General features: G+C 46.0%; 1 protein-coding gene across 5 annotated transcripts in view; it reads right to left on the bottom strand.

The window, feature by feature from the left end:
• LOC115932683 (gamma-tubulin complex component 5-like) overlaps positions 1-6,179 on the bottom strand; it is a 48,551-nt gene extending 42,372 nt beyond the window's left edge. For 2 of the 5 annotated variants that reach the window (XM_063698403.1, XM_063698405.1), the window contains exons 1-3: positions 5,511-6,179; positions 3,192-3,245; positions 2,989-3,097 (exon numbers count right to left, since the gene is read on the bottom strand). In XM_063698403.1, the coding sequence (XP_063554473.1) occupies positions 2,989-3,097; positions 3,192-3,245; positions 5,511-5,656 (309 nt within the window). In that variant the 5' untranslated portion in view covers positions 5,657-6,179. The remainder of the gene's footprint in view (positions 1-2,988; positions 3,098-3,191; positions 3,246-5,510) is intronic. The other 3 variants (XR_010130917.1, XM_063698404.1, XM_063698402.1) reach the window with 3 other exon arrangements.
• Between the last annotated feature and the right edge of the window lie 10,152 nt (positions 6,180-16,331).

Raw genomic sequence — 16,331 nt, 5'->3', positions numbered from 1 at the left:
GATTGATTTTTAAATTGGGATATTAGCTGTGGGGGAACGCATTAACTCAGCAAGCCTGAATTGCCAAAGCCTTCAGCATCCCCCAAAAGGGCTTATTTTCATGAATAAGCCTTGGCCAGCTTGTGGTAACTGAGCTCTTGAAATATCTGAACTGGCAAATGTGTTCTGTATGCTCAGATCTTGAACCATGTTGTACTAGTCTGTTTAGATAGTTTGCGCAAACAGTGTGACTGAAGGTGAACACCTGCTTTCCTTTGAAGGCTCTGGAACTTCAGTAATTGTGGTCAGTCACACAGGTCCTATGCCTGAGAGATAAGCCCCCAATAAAAGCCCCAGAGTCCTGGGCTCAGGTGTCCAGGTAGACAACACTGGCCACCTGACAGTATGTCAGAAGAGACAGAGCAAGCATCCAAACCAGACTCAAATATGGCAGGGATGTTGGAATTATCAGACCGGGAATTGAAAACAACTATGATTAATGTGCTAAGAGTGCTAATGAAAAATGTGGATAACAAGGAAGAACAGATCAGAAATATAAGTGGTGAGATGGAAACTCTAAGAAAGAATCGAAGTGTTCCAAATGAAAAATAAAGTGTCAGAAATGAAGGAATGCTTTTGATGGGCTCACCCAGTAGACTGGCATGAGCTTGAAAATATATCAACAGAGCAGGCCGGGGTGGCTCACGCCTGTAATCCCAGCACTTTTGGAACCAAGGTGGGCAGATCACTTGAGGTCAGGAGTTCGAGACTACCCTGGCCAACATGGCGAAACCTCGTCTCTACTAAAAATACAAAAATTAGCCGGGCGTGGTGGTGTACGCTTGTAATCCCAGTTACTTGGGAGGCTGAGGCTGCAGTGAGCTGAGATTGCACCATTGCATTCCAGCCTGGGCAACAGAGCAAGATTCCGTCTCAAAAAACAAAAAAACAAACAAAAAAAAGACATTGAAAACAGGAAACAATAATAAAAACGGCAAAACCAAAAACTGATTCGCTGAAGAGATTAATAACATTAATAAATCTCTAGACATACTAACCACAAAAAAAAAAGAGAGTATACATACATTACTAAAATCAGAAAATAAAGAGGGGTCATCACTACTGATCCCACAGACATTAAAAGGATAATAAAGAAGCTCAGCATGGTGGCTCATGCCTGTAATCCCAGCACTTTGGGAGGCCAAGGCAGGTGGATTGCTTGAGGTCAAGAGTTCGGGACCAGCCTGGCCAACATGGTGAAACCCTGTCTCTACTAAAAATACAAAAAATTAGCTGGGCATGGTGGTGGTCACCTGTAATCCCAGCTACTCGGGAGGCTGAGGCAGGAGAATCACTTGAATCTGGGAAGTGGGGGTTGCAATGAGTCGAGACTGCACCACTGCACTCCAAGCCTGGGCGACAAAGTGACACTCAGTCTTAAAAAAAAAAAAAAGAAAAAAAGTGTGAAGTTATTGCTACACCACACAGCAATCCCCAACCGTTTTGGCACCAGGGACTGGTTTTGTGGAAGACAATTTTTCCATGGACTGTTGGGTGGGGGTTGGTTTCAGGATGAAACTGTTCCACCTCAGATCATTAGGCATTAGATTGTCAAAGGAGCATGCAACCTAGATCCCTCAAATGTGCAGTTCACAATGGGGTTTGCTCTCCTATGAGAATCTAATGCCACCGCTGATCTGACAGGAGGTGGAGCTCAGGCAGTCATCCTCACTCACCCCACTGCACCTCCTGCCATGCAGCCCGGTTCCTAGCAGGCACATATTGGTACTCGTCCACCATGTGGGGGTTGGGGACCTCTGCCATAACAAACACATCCAAGATGCCACATAGCAAGAGAAAAGGATAACCAATCCCACCTTGTGTAAGTGGGTGGGGGCTGTGGACAGAGAGGGGATAGTGAAGCAGACGAGACTGCACAGCCTTACTGATTCCCTCAACAAACATGCACTGTCCACTGTGCTCTAGGTGTCCAGGAACAAATCAGACACAGAGCCCTATGCCTGTAAAATGTGCATTTTAAAGGGGGAGACAAGAAAGGAACTATAAAGAATTGAAATACATAGCATGTGTGGAGACAGTGCCTGAGTTTAATATTAAAACGTGAGTTTCCTCAGGCAGGAGAAAGGGAAAGAACTATGTAGGCACAAGATGTGTCACAGCAAAGCTAGGGAATGTGGTCCCACTGTGTTCAGGGAACCCACAGCTGTTTCCATACGCTTGCCATCCTTGGTTTGACCTCTAGGGGGCTACAGACTCAGCAGCTAAGGTCAGCCATGTGGGCTCTGCTTGCTTATGTGACCCACCCCCAATAAAAATGCTGGTCACCAAGGCTCAGCCGAGTGGCCCTGGGGGGAGTGGAGGGTAATACTTTGCACATGTTGTCATATACTGTTACTGAGAGAATTAACTGCATCCCCAGGTGACTCCACTGGGAAGGAACATTTGGACATGCGTGCCTAGCTTCTCCTAGACTTTGCTCTAAGCACCTTTTCCCTTTAGTGATTTTAATCTGTATCCTTTCACTGTAATAAACTATTAACAGTGAGGATAACAGCTTTTTTTTTTTTTTAAGTTCTGTGAATCCTTTGAGCAAATCATTATGCCAAAAGGTGGTCTTGGGGAATCCCCCAAACAATATGAAAGTATACCAGGCATCTAGTAAGCATCTACAGACAGTCACTGCCAAGTGCTGAGAAACCATTTGAAAGTTTTGAGATACCCAAACAATGCTACTATTTGTATCAATCTCTGATCTCTCTTTCCTTAGTAGGACTGAGGTGAAAAAATGATTAAAAAGAAGCTCTTTCTTTCATCACAAACTGAGGCATATCTGGTTTGATGGCAATATTTAAGTAAATTTCCAAGAGATCCCGTTAGCCAGTAGATAATACTAAAATAGAATGTTTAAACAGTAACTGAAACAAATTGATGATAATCAGATAGGAAACAGTAAAATACACAATGGAGATCTCATAATTGAAGGCATACCTTTATTTCCTTTATACTGGGAAGTGGTGCATTTAGAAATTCCTCCGTTAATCTCTTCCAACTAGCAGCTTTGCTAAGATCAGAATGAATGACAAATTTTTCATAAATTCTAAAATAGAAAAAAATGATTATAAAGCTATCTTAAAAAGATCTATAAGAAAATACATATATTTCTGGATGTGTATATATACACACTGACTTACCCTTCGATTGTTTTTTCTATTTTGTGGCTGTTGACATCCAAGAAACGATGAAATCTATTAAAGACAAAATGCAATTCTTATGCCAACTCTGTCACACAGGTAAGTGAACTCATCTCATGGCCCTCCACATCCCCCATATGCTCTGTACTCAGCTACACATTTCCAGAATGGAGTGTACCTTGTCCTCCGTTACCTCCACCATCAGGCAGGCAAATAATTACCGTGTCCGAGACTGTGCAAGCATCCTTTCTCCAGCACACAGGTGCTTCCTGACCCTCCCAACCTTGTCCTCTGGCTCCTCTGTCTTCCCATAAGCCCCTGTATCTAAGTCCAGCTGAACACATTCTACATCAGGTGGTCCCAACCTTTTTATGCCATAGTGAGGCCCGGTGAAGCCTAAGGACCCCTTCTCTGAATAACATTTTTAAAGCCAAAAAATAAATACAAAGGAATCCCAGTATACTGAGAAACAGTTGTCAAATATTTAAAGAACTTTAAGATATGGCAAGAAATGTTATTTATGAAAGTATTAAATAACAAGATTTAGCAGTAGGTCCAATTAACTACCATTAAAGTAACAGTAAACAACATTTACAAATATCTACAACTCTGATGTGAAAACAGTATGCGATTTCTACCGGTGATAAAGTCATAGGTAGGCTAATACTGCTATGGTTTGCTGCCTTCATTTATAATAGAAGGAGATGCTACTTTTCAGTTAGAGAAAAGTGAGCTTGCTCACTGCAAGCTCCGCCTCCTGGGTTCACACCATTCTCCTGCCTCAGTCTCCCGAGTAGCTGGGACTACAGGCGCCCGCCACTACGCCCGGCTAATTTTTTGTACTTTTAGTAGAGACCGGGTTTCACCGTGTTAGCCAGGATAGTCTCGATCTCCTGACCTCGTGATCCACCCACCTCGGCCTCTTAAAGTGCTGGGAGTACAGGCGTGAGCCACCGCGCCCAGTCCACAATTTTCAAGAATGTAAACATGAACTATTCATTTTTCTGATGGTTTAAAGCATCATAAAATTACAGCACAGCCTATGCAACTAATGTATATGTACACAGCATAGCCTATGCAACTAATGTATATGTACACAGCATAGCCTATGCAAAAAATGTTTTCCATTTTTTAGTATCAAAGCGAGCAATCTGTACTTAAATAAAATTACACTACTGAAAAACACATGATTCTAGGCCAGTAAATGGGTGAATGGAACACCACTTTACCTACTATAATTTAGTTCCTGAAATCTGTGAATGAAAATAGTAACCTCCAACGTCTCTCCCAGCTCTAAAATGATGACATTCTGCCTACTGTCATTTAGAAATATTAGTAGAAAAATAACTTGGATTTCAGCATTTAAGTTTCTGTATTGTATAACCTATTTCACACATTGTTTGTTTTTATAAGTTACATTTAAGAATTCAGTTTATTACTTCAGAAACTTGGCATGGTTTAAAAGAATCTGAAAACCCCGTATTCCTATTATAAGCCAACTAGACACTCTATGGCTATGATCATTAAGGTAACTAAGATTACGGATTTTGAAAAACTGTTCATTATTCAAGAAGATTTTTACTGAAATTAAACAGGTAGAATATTAACATTAACATTCTTTTAGTAATAATTTCATTATGGGTAATGACTCTAAAAGTATTAATTTACATTTCCCATAAAGAAAAATAGGAGATCTCACTTTACGTAAATATCTAAATTCTGTAAGTCTTTAAAAATTAGTTACAAGAGAAACTGCATTAGAAATTGTATTAGGTTACTTAGCGTGCTACGTGCCAGGAGCTGTGCAGAGATGCAGCATTCTAGCTGGAGTGGAAGTGGAGGAGACAGTAATCAGTGTCATGACACGCGTTTTGGAAAAAGGAGAGCAGGGTGAGAGAGATCTTACACTGGGCTGACCAGGGAGCAGGAGTCAGTGAGAATACAATCTCTTTAATTAAAAAAAAAAAATTATAAAGATGGAGTTGCTACGTTGCCCAAGCTGGCCTGGAGTCCCGCCTGGGCCTCCCAGAGCGTTGGGGTTGCAGGCGCGTGCGCCGGCCGGCAAGAAACCCAGTTCACGCTTTCCCCGTGACGATCAGGACGCATCCCGGGTAACACGCCGTGGGGTGCGCAGGGTACCGCGCCGAGAGCGCTGGCCGGCGGGGAGCAGGCGGCGGCAGGGCCTGCGAAGGCTCCCTGAGGCCGCGCCCGCCTCCGCCCCATGCCCTGCCCCAGCGCGCCCCGACCCCGGGCTGCGCGGGACCCACGCACGGGCTCCGGGCTGTGGCCGGGAACCCGCCCGCGCGCCGTGCCCCACACCTGAAGTTGGACCAGGCGAAGTTCAGGGCGAGCTGGAAGTTGGGGTCTGCCTCGTCCTGGAGGCCGGCGACACCCCGGACGAGCTCCCGCACGTCGCGCTCCTGCTGTGCGTCCACCCGACTCCACGGTGGCCCGTGCCGCGCCATGTTCCGCGCTCCTGCAGCGCGCGTCTAACGAATTGGTGCCTGTCGCGCGAGAGTTCGGGCACCTGCCGCAGTCACCTCCGGAGCTGGCGGCTTTCTCGCGAGAGTTCGCGCTCCCGTGTCGTGCGACTTCCAAGCCGACCGCTATTCTCGCGACAGTTCGAGCTCCCGCTGTGGAGGGTACTGCCTGGCGCTGTCCCGTGGTGGGGACTGGAGTGCGCATTTTCTGGTTGCCCGACGGTACGTTTTCTACTGTACTCAGAGTTAGCTGGTGTCACCGTGAATCAAATACATAAGGGTCTCTGGCCGGCCTCGGTGACAATCAATGATTTTGAGAGCAGCCCGTTAGGTGCCCGGTCAGCAAATGCATTGGGACCCGCCTTTCCAGGAACCCTGAACTGCTTAGCTGCTGAACCCTCCCTGCCCTGCAGCTTCTCCCTCCAGTGATGGTCCCTGCGGATCTCCGTGCCCCATCCACACAACACAATCACGCTACACACATCCATGCTACACAACCAGCATCAGCGAAGCAGCTGTCCCGACCCGCTAGCAGTCCCTGCTGGCTCTTGCCTCGCCTGTTCCTCAGGGGCGGCTTGGGGGACTTCATAACCCCACCTGGCCAGAGGTGCTGGGGGGGGGAACTTCATAAATGTCACCTGGCCAGAGGTGCTGGGGGAGATTTCATAACCCCACCTGGCCAGAGGTGCTGGGGGGACTTCATAACCACACCTGGCCAGAGGTGCCAGGAGGACTTCATAACCACACCTGGCCAGAGGTGGTGGGGGAACATCATAACCTCACCTGGCCAGAGGTGTTGGGGGGTATCATAATCCCACCTGGCCAGAGGTGCTGTGGGGCCATCATAACCCCACCTGGCCGGAGGTGCTGGGGGGCGGGGGGAACTCCATAACCCCACCTGGTCAGAGGTGCTGGGGGTGACTTCATAAATGTCACCTGGCCAGAGGTGCTGGGGGGGATTTCATAACCCCACCTGGCCAGAGGTGCTGGGGGGACATCATAACCTCACCTGGCCAGAGGTGCTAGGGGGATATCTTAATCCCACCTGGCCAGAGATGCTGGGGGGCCATCATAACCCCACCTGGCCGGAGGTGCTGGGGGCGGGGGGAACTTCATAACCCCACCTGGCCAGAGGTGCTGGGGGCGACTTCATAAATGTCACCTGGCCAGAGGTGCTGGGGGGGATTTCATAACCCCACCTGGCCAGAGGTGCTGGGGGGGACATCATAACCTCACCTGGCCAGAGGTGCTGGGCATTTATCATAATCCCACCTGGCCAGAGATGCTGGGGGGACATCATAACCCAACCTGGCCAGAGGTGCTGTGGGGCCATCATAACCCCACCTGGCCGGAGGTGCTGGGGGGCGGGGGGAACTTCATAACCCCACCTGGCCAGAGCTGCTGGGGGTGACTTCATAAATGTCACCTGGCCAGAGGTGCTGGGGGGGATTTCATAACCCCACCTGGCCAGAGGTGCTGGGGGGACTTCATAACCCCACCTGGCCAGAGGTGCCGGGAGGACTTCATAACGACACCTGGCCAGAGGTACTGGGGGGATATCATAACCTCACCTGGCCAGAGGTGCTGGGGGGGGGTATTATAACCCCACCTGGCCAGAGGTGCTGTGGGGGGGACTTCATAACCACACCTGGCCAGAGGTGCTTGGGGACTTCATAACCCCACCTGGCCAGAGGTGCCAGGGGGACTTCATAACCACATCTGGCCAGAGGTGCCGGGGGGACATCATATCCCCACCTGGCCAGAGGTGCTGTGGGGCCATCATGACCCCACCTGGCCAGAGGTTCTGGGGGGTGGGGGGAACTTCATAACGCCACCTGGCCAGAGGTGCTGGGGGTGACTTCATAAATGTCACCTGGCCAGAGGTGCTAGGGGGTATCATAATCCCACCTGGCCAGAGGTGCTGTGGGGCCATCATAACCCCACCTGGCCCGAGGTGCTGGGGGTTGGGGGGAACTTCTTAACCCCACCTGGCCAGAGGTGCTGGGGGTGACTTCATAAATGTCACCTGGCCAGAGGTGCTGGGGGGGATTTCATAACCCCACCTGGCCAGAGGTGCTGGGGGGGATTTCATAACCCCACCTGGCCAGAGGTGCTGGGGGGACTTCATAACCCCACCTGGCCAGAGGCGCTAGGAGGACTACATAACCACACCTGGCCAGAGGTGCTGGGGGGACATCATAACCTCACCTGGCCAGAGGTGCTGGGGGTGGGTATTATAACCCCACCTGGCCAGAGGTGCTGGGGGGGGGACTTCATAACCACACCTGGCCAGAGGTGCTGGGGGGACATCATAACCCCACCTGGCCAGAGGTGCTGTGGGGCCATCATAACCCCACCTGGCCAGGGGTGCTGGGGGTGACTTCATAAATGTCACCTGGCCAGAGTTGCTGGGGGGGATTTCATAACCACACCTGGCCAGAGATGCTGGGGGGACTTCATAACCACACCTGGCCAGAGGTGCCGGGAGGACTTCATAACCACACCTGGCCAGAGGTGCTGTGGGGCCATCATAACCCCACCAGGCCAGAGGTGCTGGGGGGCGGGGGAACTGCATAACTCCACCTGGCCAGAGGTGCTGGGGGTGACTTCATAAATGTCACCTGGCCAGAGGTGCTGGGGGGGATTTCATAACCCCATCTGGCCAGAGGTGCAGGGGGGACATCATAACCTCACCTGGCCAGAGGTGCTAGGGGGTATCATAATCCCACCTGGCCAGATATGCTGGGGGGACATCATAACCCCACCTGGCCAGAGGTGCTGGGGGGCCATCATAACCCCACCTGGCCGGAGGTGCTGGGGGGTGGGGAGAACTTCTTAACCCCACCTGGCCAGAGGTTCTGGGGGTGACTTCATAAATGTCACCTGGCCAGAGGTGCAGGGGGGGATTTCATAACCCCACCTGGCCAGAGGTGCTGGGGGGACTTCACAACCCCACCTGGCCAGAGGTGCCAGGAGGACTTCATAACCGCACCTGGCCAGAGGTGCTGGGGAGATATCATAACCTCACCTGGCCAGAGGTGCTGGGGGTGGGTATTATAACCCCACCTGGCCAGAGGTGCTGGCAGGGGGGACTTCATAACCACACCTGGCCAGAGGTGCCAGGGGGACTTCATAACCACACCTGGCCAGAGGTGCTGGGGGGACTTCATAACCACACCTGGCCAGAGGTGCAGGGGGGACTTCATAGCCGCACCTGGCCAGAGGTGCCGGGGGGACTTCATAGCCGCACCTGGCCAGAGGTGCCGGGGGGACTTCAAAACCGCACCTGGCCAGAGGTGCCGGGGGGACTTCATAACCCCACCTGGCCAGAGGTGCCGGGGGGACTTCATAACCGCACCTAGCCAGAGGTGCCGGGGGGACATCATAACCCCACCTGGCCAGAGGTGCTGGGGGACATCGTATCCCCACCTGGCCAGAGGTGCTGGGGGACATCATAACCACACCTGGCCAGAGGTGCTGGGGGACATCATAACCACAGCTGGCCAGAGGTGCTGGGGGACTTCATAACCACAGCTGGCCAGAGGTGCTGGGGGACATCATTACCACACCTGGCCAGAGGTGCTGGGGGACATCATTACCCCACCTGGCCAGAGGTGCTGGGGGGACATCATAACCCCACCTGGCCAGAGGTGCTGGGGGGACATCATAACCCCACCTGGCCAGAGGTGCTGGGGGGACATCATAACCCCACCTGGCCAGAGGTGCTGGAGGACTTCATAACCACACCTGGCCATAGGTGCTGGGGGACTTCACAACCACACCTGGTGTGTACCAGCACGCCAGCCTAATTTTTGAATTTTTAGTAGAGACGGGGTTTTGCCATGTTGGCCAGGCTGGTCTCATCCCCTTACCTCAAGTGATCCGTCCACCTCAGCCTCCCAAAATGCTGGGATTACAGGCATGAGCCACCGCACCCGGCCCTATCCTGGAACTTTACTGAATTCATTTATGAATTCTAACAGTTTTTTGGAAGAATCTTTAGGTTTGTTTAAATATAAGGTCACATCATCTACAAACAATGACAATTTGTCTTTCCATTATTCATGCTGTTTGTTTCTTTCTGTTGTCTAATTGCTCTGGTTAAAACTTTGAGTACTGTGTTGAATAAGTGGTGAAAATGAGTATCCTTGTTTTGTTCCAGATCAGAGAAAAGGCTTTCGGTTTTTTTTCCCATTTAGTATAATACTAGCTGTGAGTTTATTTTATATGACATTTATTATGTTCTTCCTATACACAGTTTGTTCAGGGTTTTTCTCATGACAGGATGTTGAATTTTATTGAATTTTTAAAAGCATCTATTGAAATAATTTATGGTTTTTGTCCTGCATTCTTTTGATGCATTGTGCCACGTCTATTGATTTGCATATGCTGAACCATCTTTGCATCCCGGGGATGCATCCCACTTGATCAAAATGAATGATCTTTTTAATGTGTTCTTGAATTTGGGATGCTAGTATTTCATTGAGGATTTTTGTATCTACATTCATCAGAAATATTGGCCTGTAGTTTTCTTTTTTGTTTGTTTGTCTGGTTTTTGTATCAGGATAATGCTGGACTTGTAGAATGAGTTTAGGAGTATTTGCTTCTTTTATATTTTTTGGGGTAGTTTGAGTAGAATTGGTATTAGTTGTTCTTTAGATATTTGGCAAATTCAGCAGTGAAGCCATGAGGTACTTAGCTTTTCTTTGATGGGAGACTTTTCAGCACTGCTCCTATCTCACTGTATGTTATTGGTGTATTCATGCTTTCCATTTCTTCATGTTTAAATCCTGGTGGGTTGTATGTGTCTAGGAATTTATCAATTTCCTCTGCCTTTTCCAATTTTTTAGCATGTATAATAGTTGCTCACAGTAGTCTCTAAAGATATTTTGAATTTCAGTGATATCAGTTGTAATGTCGTCTCTTTGTCTGATTTAATTTATTTGAGTCTTCTCTTTTTTCTTAGTCTGTCAAAAGAGTTTGTCAATTTTGTTTATCTTTCCAAAAACTGACTTTTTGTTTTGTGATCTTTTGTATTTTTTGTTTCAATTTGATTTCTGCTCTGATCTTTATTATTTATTTTCTTCTCTTAATTTTAGGTTTGATTTGCTATTGCTTTTCTAATTCTTTAAGGTGGTGCATCATTAGGTTGTCTGAAGTCTTTTTACTCTCTCTCTCTTTTTTTTTTTTTTTTTTTGAGACAGGGTCTGGCTCCGTCACTCAGGCTGGAGTGTAGTGGCGTGATCTCGGCTCACTGCAACCTCTGCCTCCCAAGCTCATACCATCCTCCCACCTCAGCCTCCCGTGTAGTTGGGACTACAGGCATGTGCCACCACACTCAGCTTTTTTTTTTTTTTTTTTGGTATTTTTGGTAGAAACGGGGTTTCATCATGTTGCTCAGGCTTGTCTCAAACTCCTGAGCTCAAGCAATCCACCTGCTTTGGCTTCCCAAAGTGCTGGGATTACAGGCATGAGCCACTGTGCCTAGCCTTTACTCTTCCAACATAGGCATTTATTAGTAGAAGCTTCCCTCTTAGTACTGCTTTTGATATATTTCATAGGTTTTGGTACGTTGTATTTCAATTTTTTTAAGTTTCAAGAAACTTTAAAATTTCTGTCTTGGTTGCTTCATTGAGCAATGGTATTCAGGAGCATGTTATTTAATTTCTATGTATTTGAATAGTTTCCCAAGTTCCTCTTGTTGTTGATTTCTAGTTTTATTCTATTGTGGTCACAGAAGACAACTGATATAATTTTGATTTTTTCAAATTTTCTGAGACTTTTTTTGTGGCCTAAGGTATGGTCTGTTCTGGAGAATGTTCCATGTGCTAATAAGAATGTGTATTCTGCAGCTGTTAGATGAAATGTTCTGTAAATATCTGTTAGATCCATTTGGTCTCTAGCGCAGATTAAGTCAGATGTTTCTATGTTGATTTTCTGCCTGGAAGTTCTGTCCAGTGCTGAAAGTAGGTTGTTGAAGTCTCCAGCTATTATGGTACCGAGGACTATCTCTCTCTTTAGCTGTAATAATATTTGCTTTATACATCTGGCTGCTCCAGTGTTGGGCCCATATATGTTTACCATTGTTATATCCTCTTGCTGAGTTAACCACTTCATCCTCATGTAATAACCGTTTTTGTCTTTTTTTTTACTGTTTTGTCTTGAAACGTCTTATATCAGAAACTTTATCTGATATAAATACAGTGACTCTTGCTTTTTTGTTTCCATTTCCATGGAATATCTATTTTCATCCCTTCCTTTTCAGTCTGTGTGTATCTTTATGGGTGAAGTGAGTTTCTTTCCTTTTTTTTTTTTTTTTTTTGATAGAATTTCTTTCTCATTGCCCAGGCTGGAGTGTAATGACATGGTCTTGGCTCACTACAACCTCCGCTTCCTGGGTTCAAGCGGTTCTCCTGCCTCAGTCTCCCAAGTAGCTGGGATTACAGGCACCTGCCACCACTCGTGGCTAATTTTTTTGTATTTTTAGTAGAGACGCGGTTTCACCATGTTGGCCAGGGTGGTCTTGAACTCCTGAACTCAAGTGATCTGCCTGCCTCAGCCTCCCAAAAGTGCTGGGATTACAGGCATGAGCCATTGTGCCCAGCCGAAATGAGTTTCTTATAGGCAACATATAGTGAGTCTTGTTTTTAAAATACATTCAGCCCCTCTATGTCTTTTTATTGGAGAATATAGCCTATTTATATTCAATGTTATTATTGATAGGTTATTAATGCCATTTTGTCACTTGTTTTCTGGTTGTTTTATTAGTCCTTCCTTTCTCCTGGTCTTCCTTTTTGTAGAAGTGATATTCTCTGGTAGTATATTTTGATTTCTTGCTTTTTAATTTTTGTGTATCTATTATAGGTTTTTCCTTGGTGATTACCATGAGGTTTGCAAAAAACATCATCAGTTCTTTTAAACTGATGACAACTCAACTCTGATCACATAGAAAAGAAAAAAGAAAGAAAAATTAACTTTGTCACTGCTGCTTGTTGACTTTTTCTCGTTTCTATTTTTATATTTATTGTATCTTCACAATTGTTTTACTTATGATTATTTTTGATGGGTTTGTCTTTTAGTCTTCACACTAATGATATCAGTGATTTTTTTTTTTTTTTTTTGAGACAGAGTCTTGCTCTGTCACCCAGGCTGGAATGCAGTGGTGCAATCTCGGCTCACTGCAAGCTCCGCCTCCCGGGTTCACGCCATTCTCCTCCCTCAGCCTCCCGAGTAGCTGGGACTACAGGTCCCCACCACCATGCCCGGATAATTTTTTGTATTTTTAGTAGAGACAGGGTTTCACCATGTTAGCCAGGATGGTCTCGATCTCCTGACCTTGTGATCCACTCGCTTCGGCCTCCCAAAGTGTTGGGATTACATGTGTGAGCCACTACGCCTGGCCAAGTGATTTTTTTTTTTTCTGAGACAGAGTCTGGCTTTGTCATCCAGGTTGGAGTACAGTGGTGTGATCTTGGTTCACTGCAACCTCCACCTCCAGGATTCAAGTGATCTTGTGCCTCAGGCACCTGAGTAGCTGGGATTACAGGCACACACCACCATACCCAGCTAATTTTTGTATTTTTAGTAAAGATGGGGTTTTGCCATGTTGGCCAGCTGGTCTTGAACTCCTGAGTTCAAGTGATTCACCCACCTCAGCCTCCCAACGTGACATGAGTGATTTATACTCTCCAATTACAATATTAGAATATTAGGTATACTTACTTTCATCAGCAGGTTTTGTTCTTTCTGATGATTTCTTGTTGCATATTAGCATCCTTTACTTTCAGAGTGAAGTACCTTTAGCATTTCTTGTAAAATTGATCTAGCATTGATGAATTTCCTTAGCTTTTGTTTGTCTGGAAAAGCTTTTATTTCTCCTTGGTGTTTGAAGGATAACTTCGTTGGATACAGTATTTTATGTTAGAAGTTGTTCCACTCAGGACTTTGTATATGTCATTCCACCCTCTCCTGGCTTGTACGGTTTCCACTGAGCAGTCTACAACCAGATACATTGGAGCTTCTTTATATGTTATTTGCTTCTTTCTGTTACTGTTTTTAGGATCCTTTTTTTGTCCTTGACCTTTGAGAGTTTGATTATTATAGGCCTTGAGGGAGTCTTATTTAGCTTGAATCTTTTTGGTGTGTGTTTTTTTTTTAACCTTCTTCTATGTGGATATTACTATCTTTTTCTAGGTTTGAAAGTTACATGTTATTTGCCTGAATAAACCTTCTACCCAAATCTCTTTCTCCATCCTCTTTAAGGTTAATAACTCTTATTATATTTGTCCTTTTAAGGCTGTTTTCTAGATAGCCTTAAAAGGGCAAATATAAGAGTAGGCATACTTTATTCTTTTATTTTCTGCTCTGTGTATTTTCAAATAGCCTATCTTTGAGCTCAATAATTTATTCCTTTGCTTGATCAATTCTGGAGGCATTCTGATGCATTTTTCAGTTTGCTAATTGAATTTTTAGTCTCTGGGATCATACCACTGCACTCCGGCCTGGGTGACAGAGTGGGACTCTGTCTCAAAGAAAACAACAACAACAACAAAAAACAACAAACAAAAAAACGTCTCTGGAATTTGTTTGATTTTTTAAAAATTATTTTCATTTCTCTTTTTTTTATAGAATTCTAAGTTTCTTCTTTGTGTTATCTTGAAATTCATTGAGCTTCCTCAAGACAGTTATTTGAATTCCTCATCAAATTATCTTGGGGCAGACATCTTTCTGGCCAGAGGGGGGTTATCTCGAGGCTGGCATCTTCCTGGCGGAGGGGGGTTATCTTGGGGCTAGCATGTCTCTGGTCGGGGAGGAGTTTGGAATGTTTCTGGTTGGAGATGTTATTTGTGGTTTATGGTCGTGCTGACCTTAGCCATTAGGCTGATTCCCTTTGGATTGAGGCAGTTTTTTACCAAGGTAAAAATCAGAATAAAAATTAGAATCAGGAGCTTGTCCAAGATGGCAACGCTCCTGCTCTGTCAGTACCCACTTGGAAGGCACAGTCTTCTTTACTCTTCCCTCTCCTTCCCCCAAGATGAAGGAGTCTCTCCATGACAAACTGCCTGCAGTTGGGCAAGGGGTTATGCGAGCATTCCCATGGCTGCTGTAGCTGTTGTTATGCTAGGTCACACCACAAGTTCACAGCCTCTGAAATGAGTGCAGCACATCTGCTTGGCCAAGGATGCAGTCACTGTGGGCTGGCAGCCACTCAAATTTACTCAGTACCCAGGCCATTTTAGCCAGGCTGTGGTGAAGCAAGCTGGGACTTGGGTTCCTCCTATTGGAGTGGAGGATTCCTCTCTGGCCTGGGGCTGGTTTAAGTGTTCCCTCTGTGGGCATCAGGGGTTTCTGTCCAGTGTTGTGCTCCATTGCGACAGAAAAGCACTGATTTCCAATGTGAAGTTCCATGCTCATTTCACTCTGTCTCCCACAAACACACAGATTGTTTCTCCATGCTGTGATGCCTGGGGTTGTTGGTGGTGGTAGTGGTGTAGGCAATGTAACATTGTCCTTCCTACCCTCTTCAATGTGCCTTTATGTTATATTATGTTCAAACCAGGTACTGTTGTCACTCATTTAATTTTTTGATTCTTACGAAGGTGCTTTCTTGGGTAGATAGTTGTTGAATTTGGTGTCCCTGTTGGGGAGATAGCAACCGGAGGGTTCCATTTACCACCTGGTTCCACCTCCCTCCTCTAAGCAAGCTTCTTCAGAAATGCATTATTTGCTGTTTTCTTTTAGCAAATGGAACTTTTAACAGAGAACTCTAATCTAATGTTGAGAATTTAATATTGTTAAACATTGTTCAATAGCAACACTATCTTACTTTTGTTCATAAGAGCTTGTTATGCCAACTTTACATATACTTGTTTAAAAGGTAAATGTAAGCAAGCTTCTTTAGAGATGGATTATGTGGGCCGGGTGTGGTGGCTCACGCCTGTAATCCCAGCACTTTGGGAGGCCAAGGCGGGTGGATCACAAGGTCAGGAGATCGAGACCATCCTGGCTAACGTGGTGAAACCCTGTCTCTACTAAAAATACAAAAAAAATTAGCTGGGCGTGGTGGCGGGCACCTGTAGTCCCAGCTACTCAGGAGGCTGAGGCAGGAGAATGGCGTGAACCCGGGAGGCGGAGCTTGCAGTGAGCCGAGATCACGCCACTGCACTCCAGCCTGGGCAACAGAGTGAGACTACATCTCAAAAAAAAAAAAAAAGAGATGGATTATGTGGTATATTCTTTCAGAAATTGGAACTGTTTAACAAATACAGAATTCTGTAATCTAGTGTGGAGAAAATGCTATTGAAAGATAGTTCTTACCTTTGTTCACAATGGCTTATGATGATGGGTTTACATAAACACGGTTAAGAGGTAAATCTTCACAAGCTTCTTTAGAGAGGCATTTTGTGCTGTTTTCTTTCAGAAATTGGAACTGTTTAACAAATACAGAACTCTGTAACCTAGTGTTGGGAACATGCTATTGAATGATATTTCTAGTATTTGTTCCTTAAATCTTATAATGGAATGATTACAAACGCTTGTTTGAGAGGCAAATCTAAGCAGCCTTCTTCAGAGTTGCTCATTTGCAGTTTTCTTTCAGAGAATGAAAGTGCTTAATTGCTAAAAACTCTGTAATCTAGTGTTAACAACATGCTATTGAGTG

This window comes from Gorilla gorilla, chromosome 16 (assembly GCF_029281585.2).
Source record: "Gorilla gorilla gorilla isolate KB3781 chromosome 16, NHGRI_mGorGor1-v2.1_pri, whole genome shotgun sequence".
NCBI classification, from domain to species: domain Eukaryota; kingdom Metazoa; phylum Chordata; class Mammalia; order Primates; family Hominidae; genus Gorilla; species Gorilla gorilla.
Note: the sequence above shows the minus strand (reverse complement) of the source record. Positions and strands in the feature narration are given on the sequence as shown.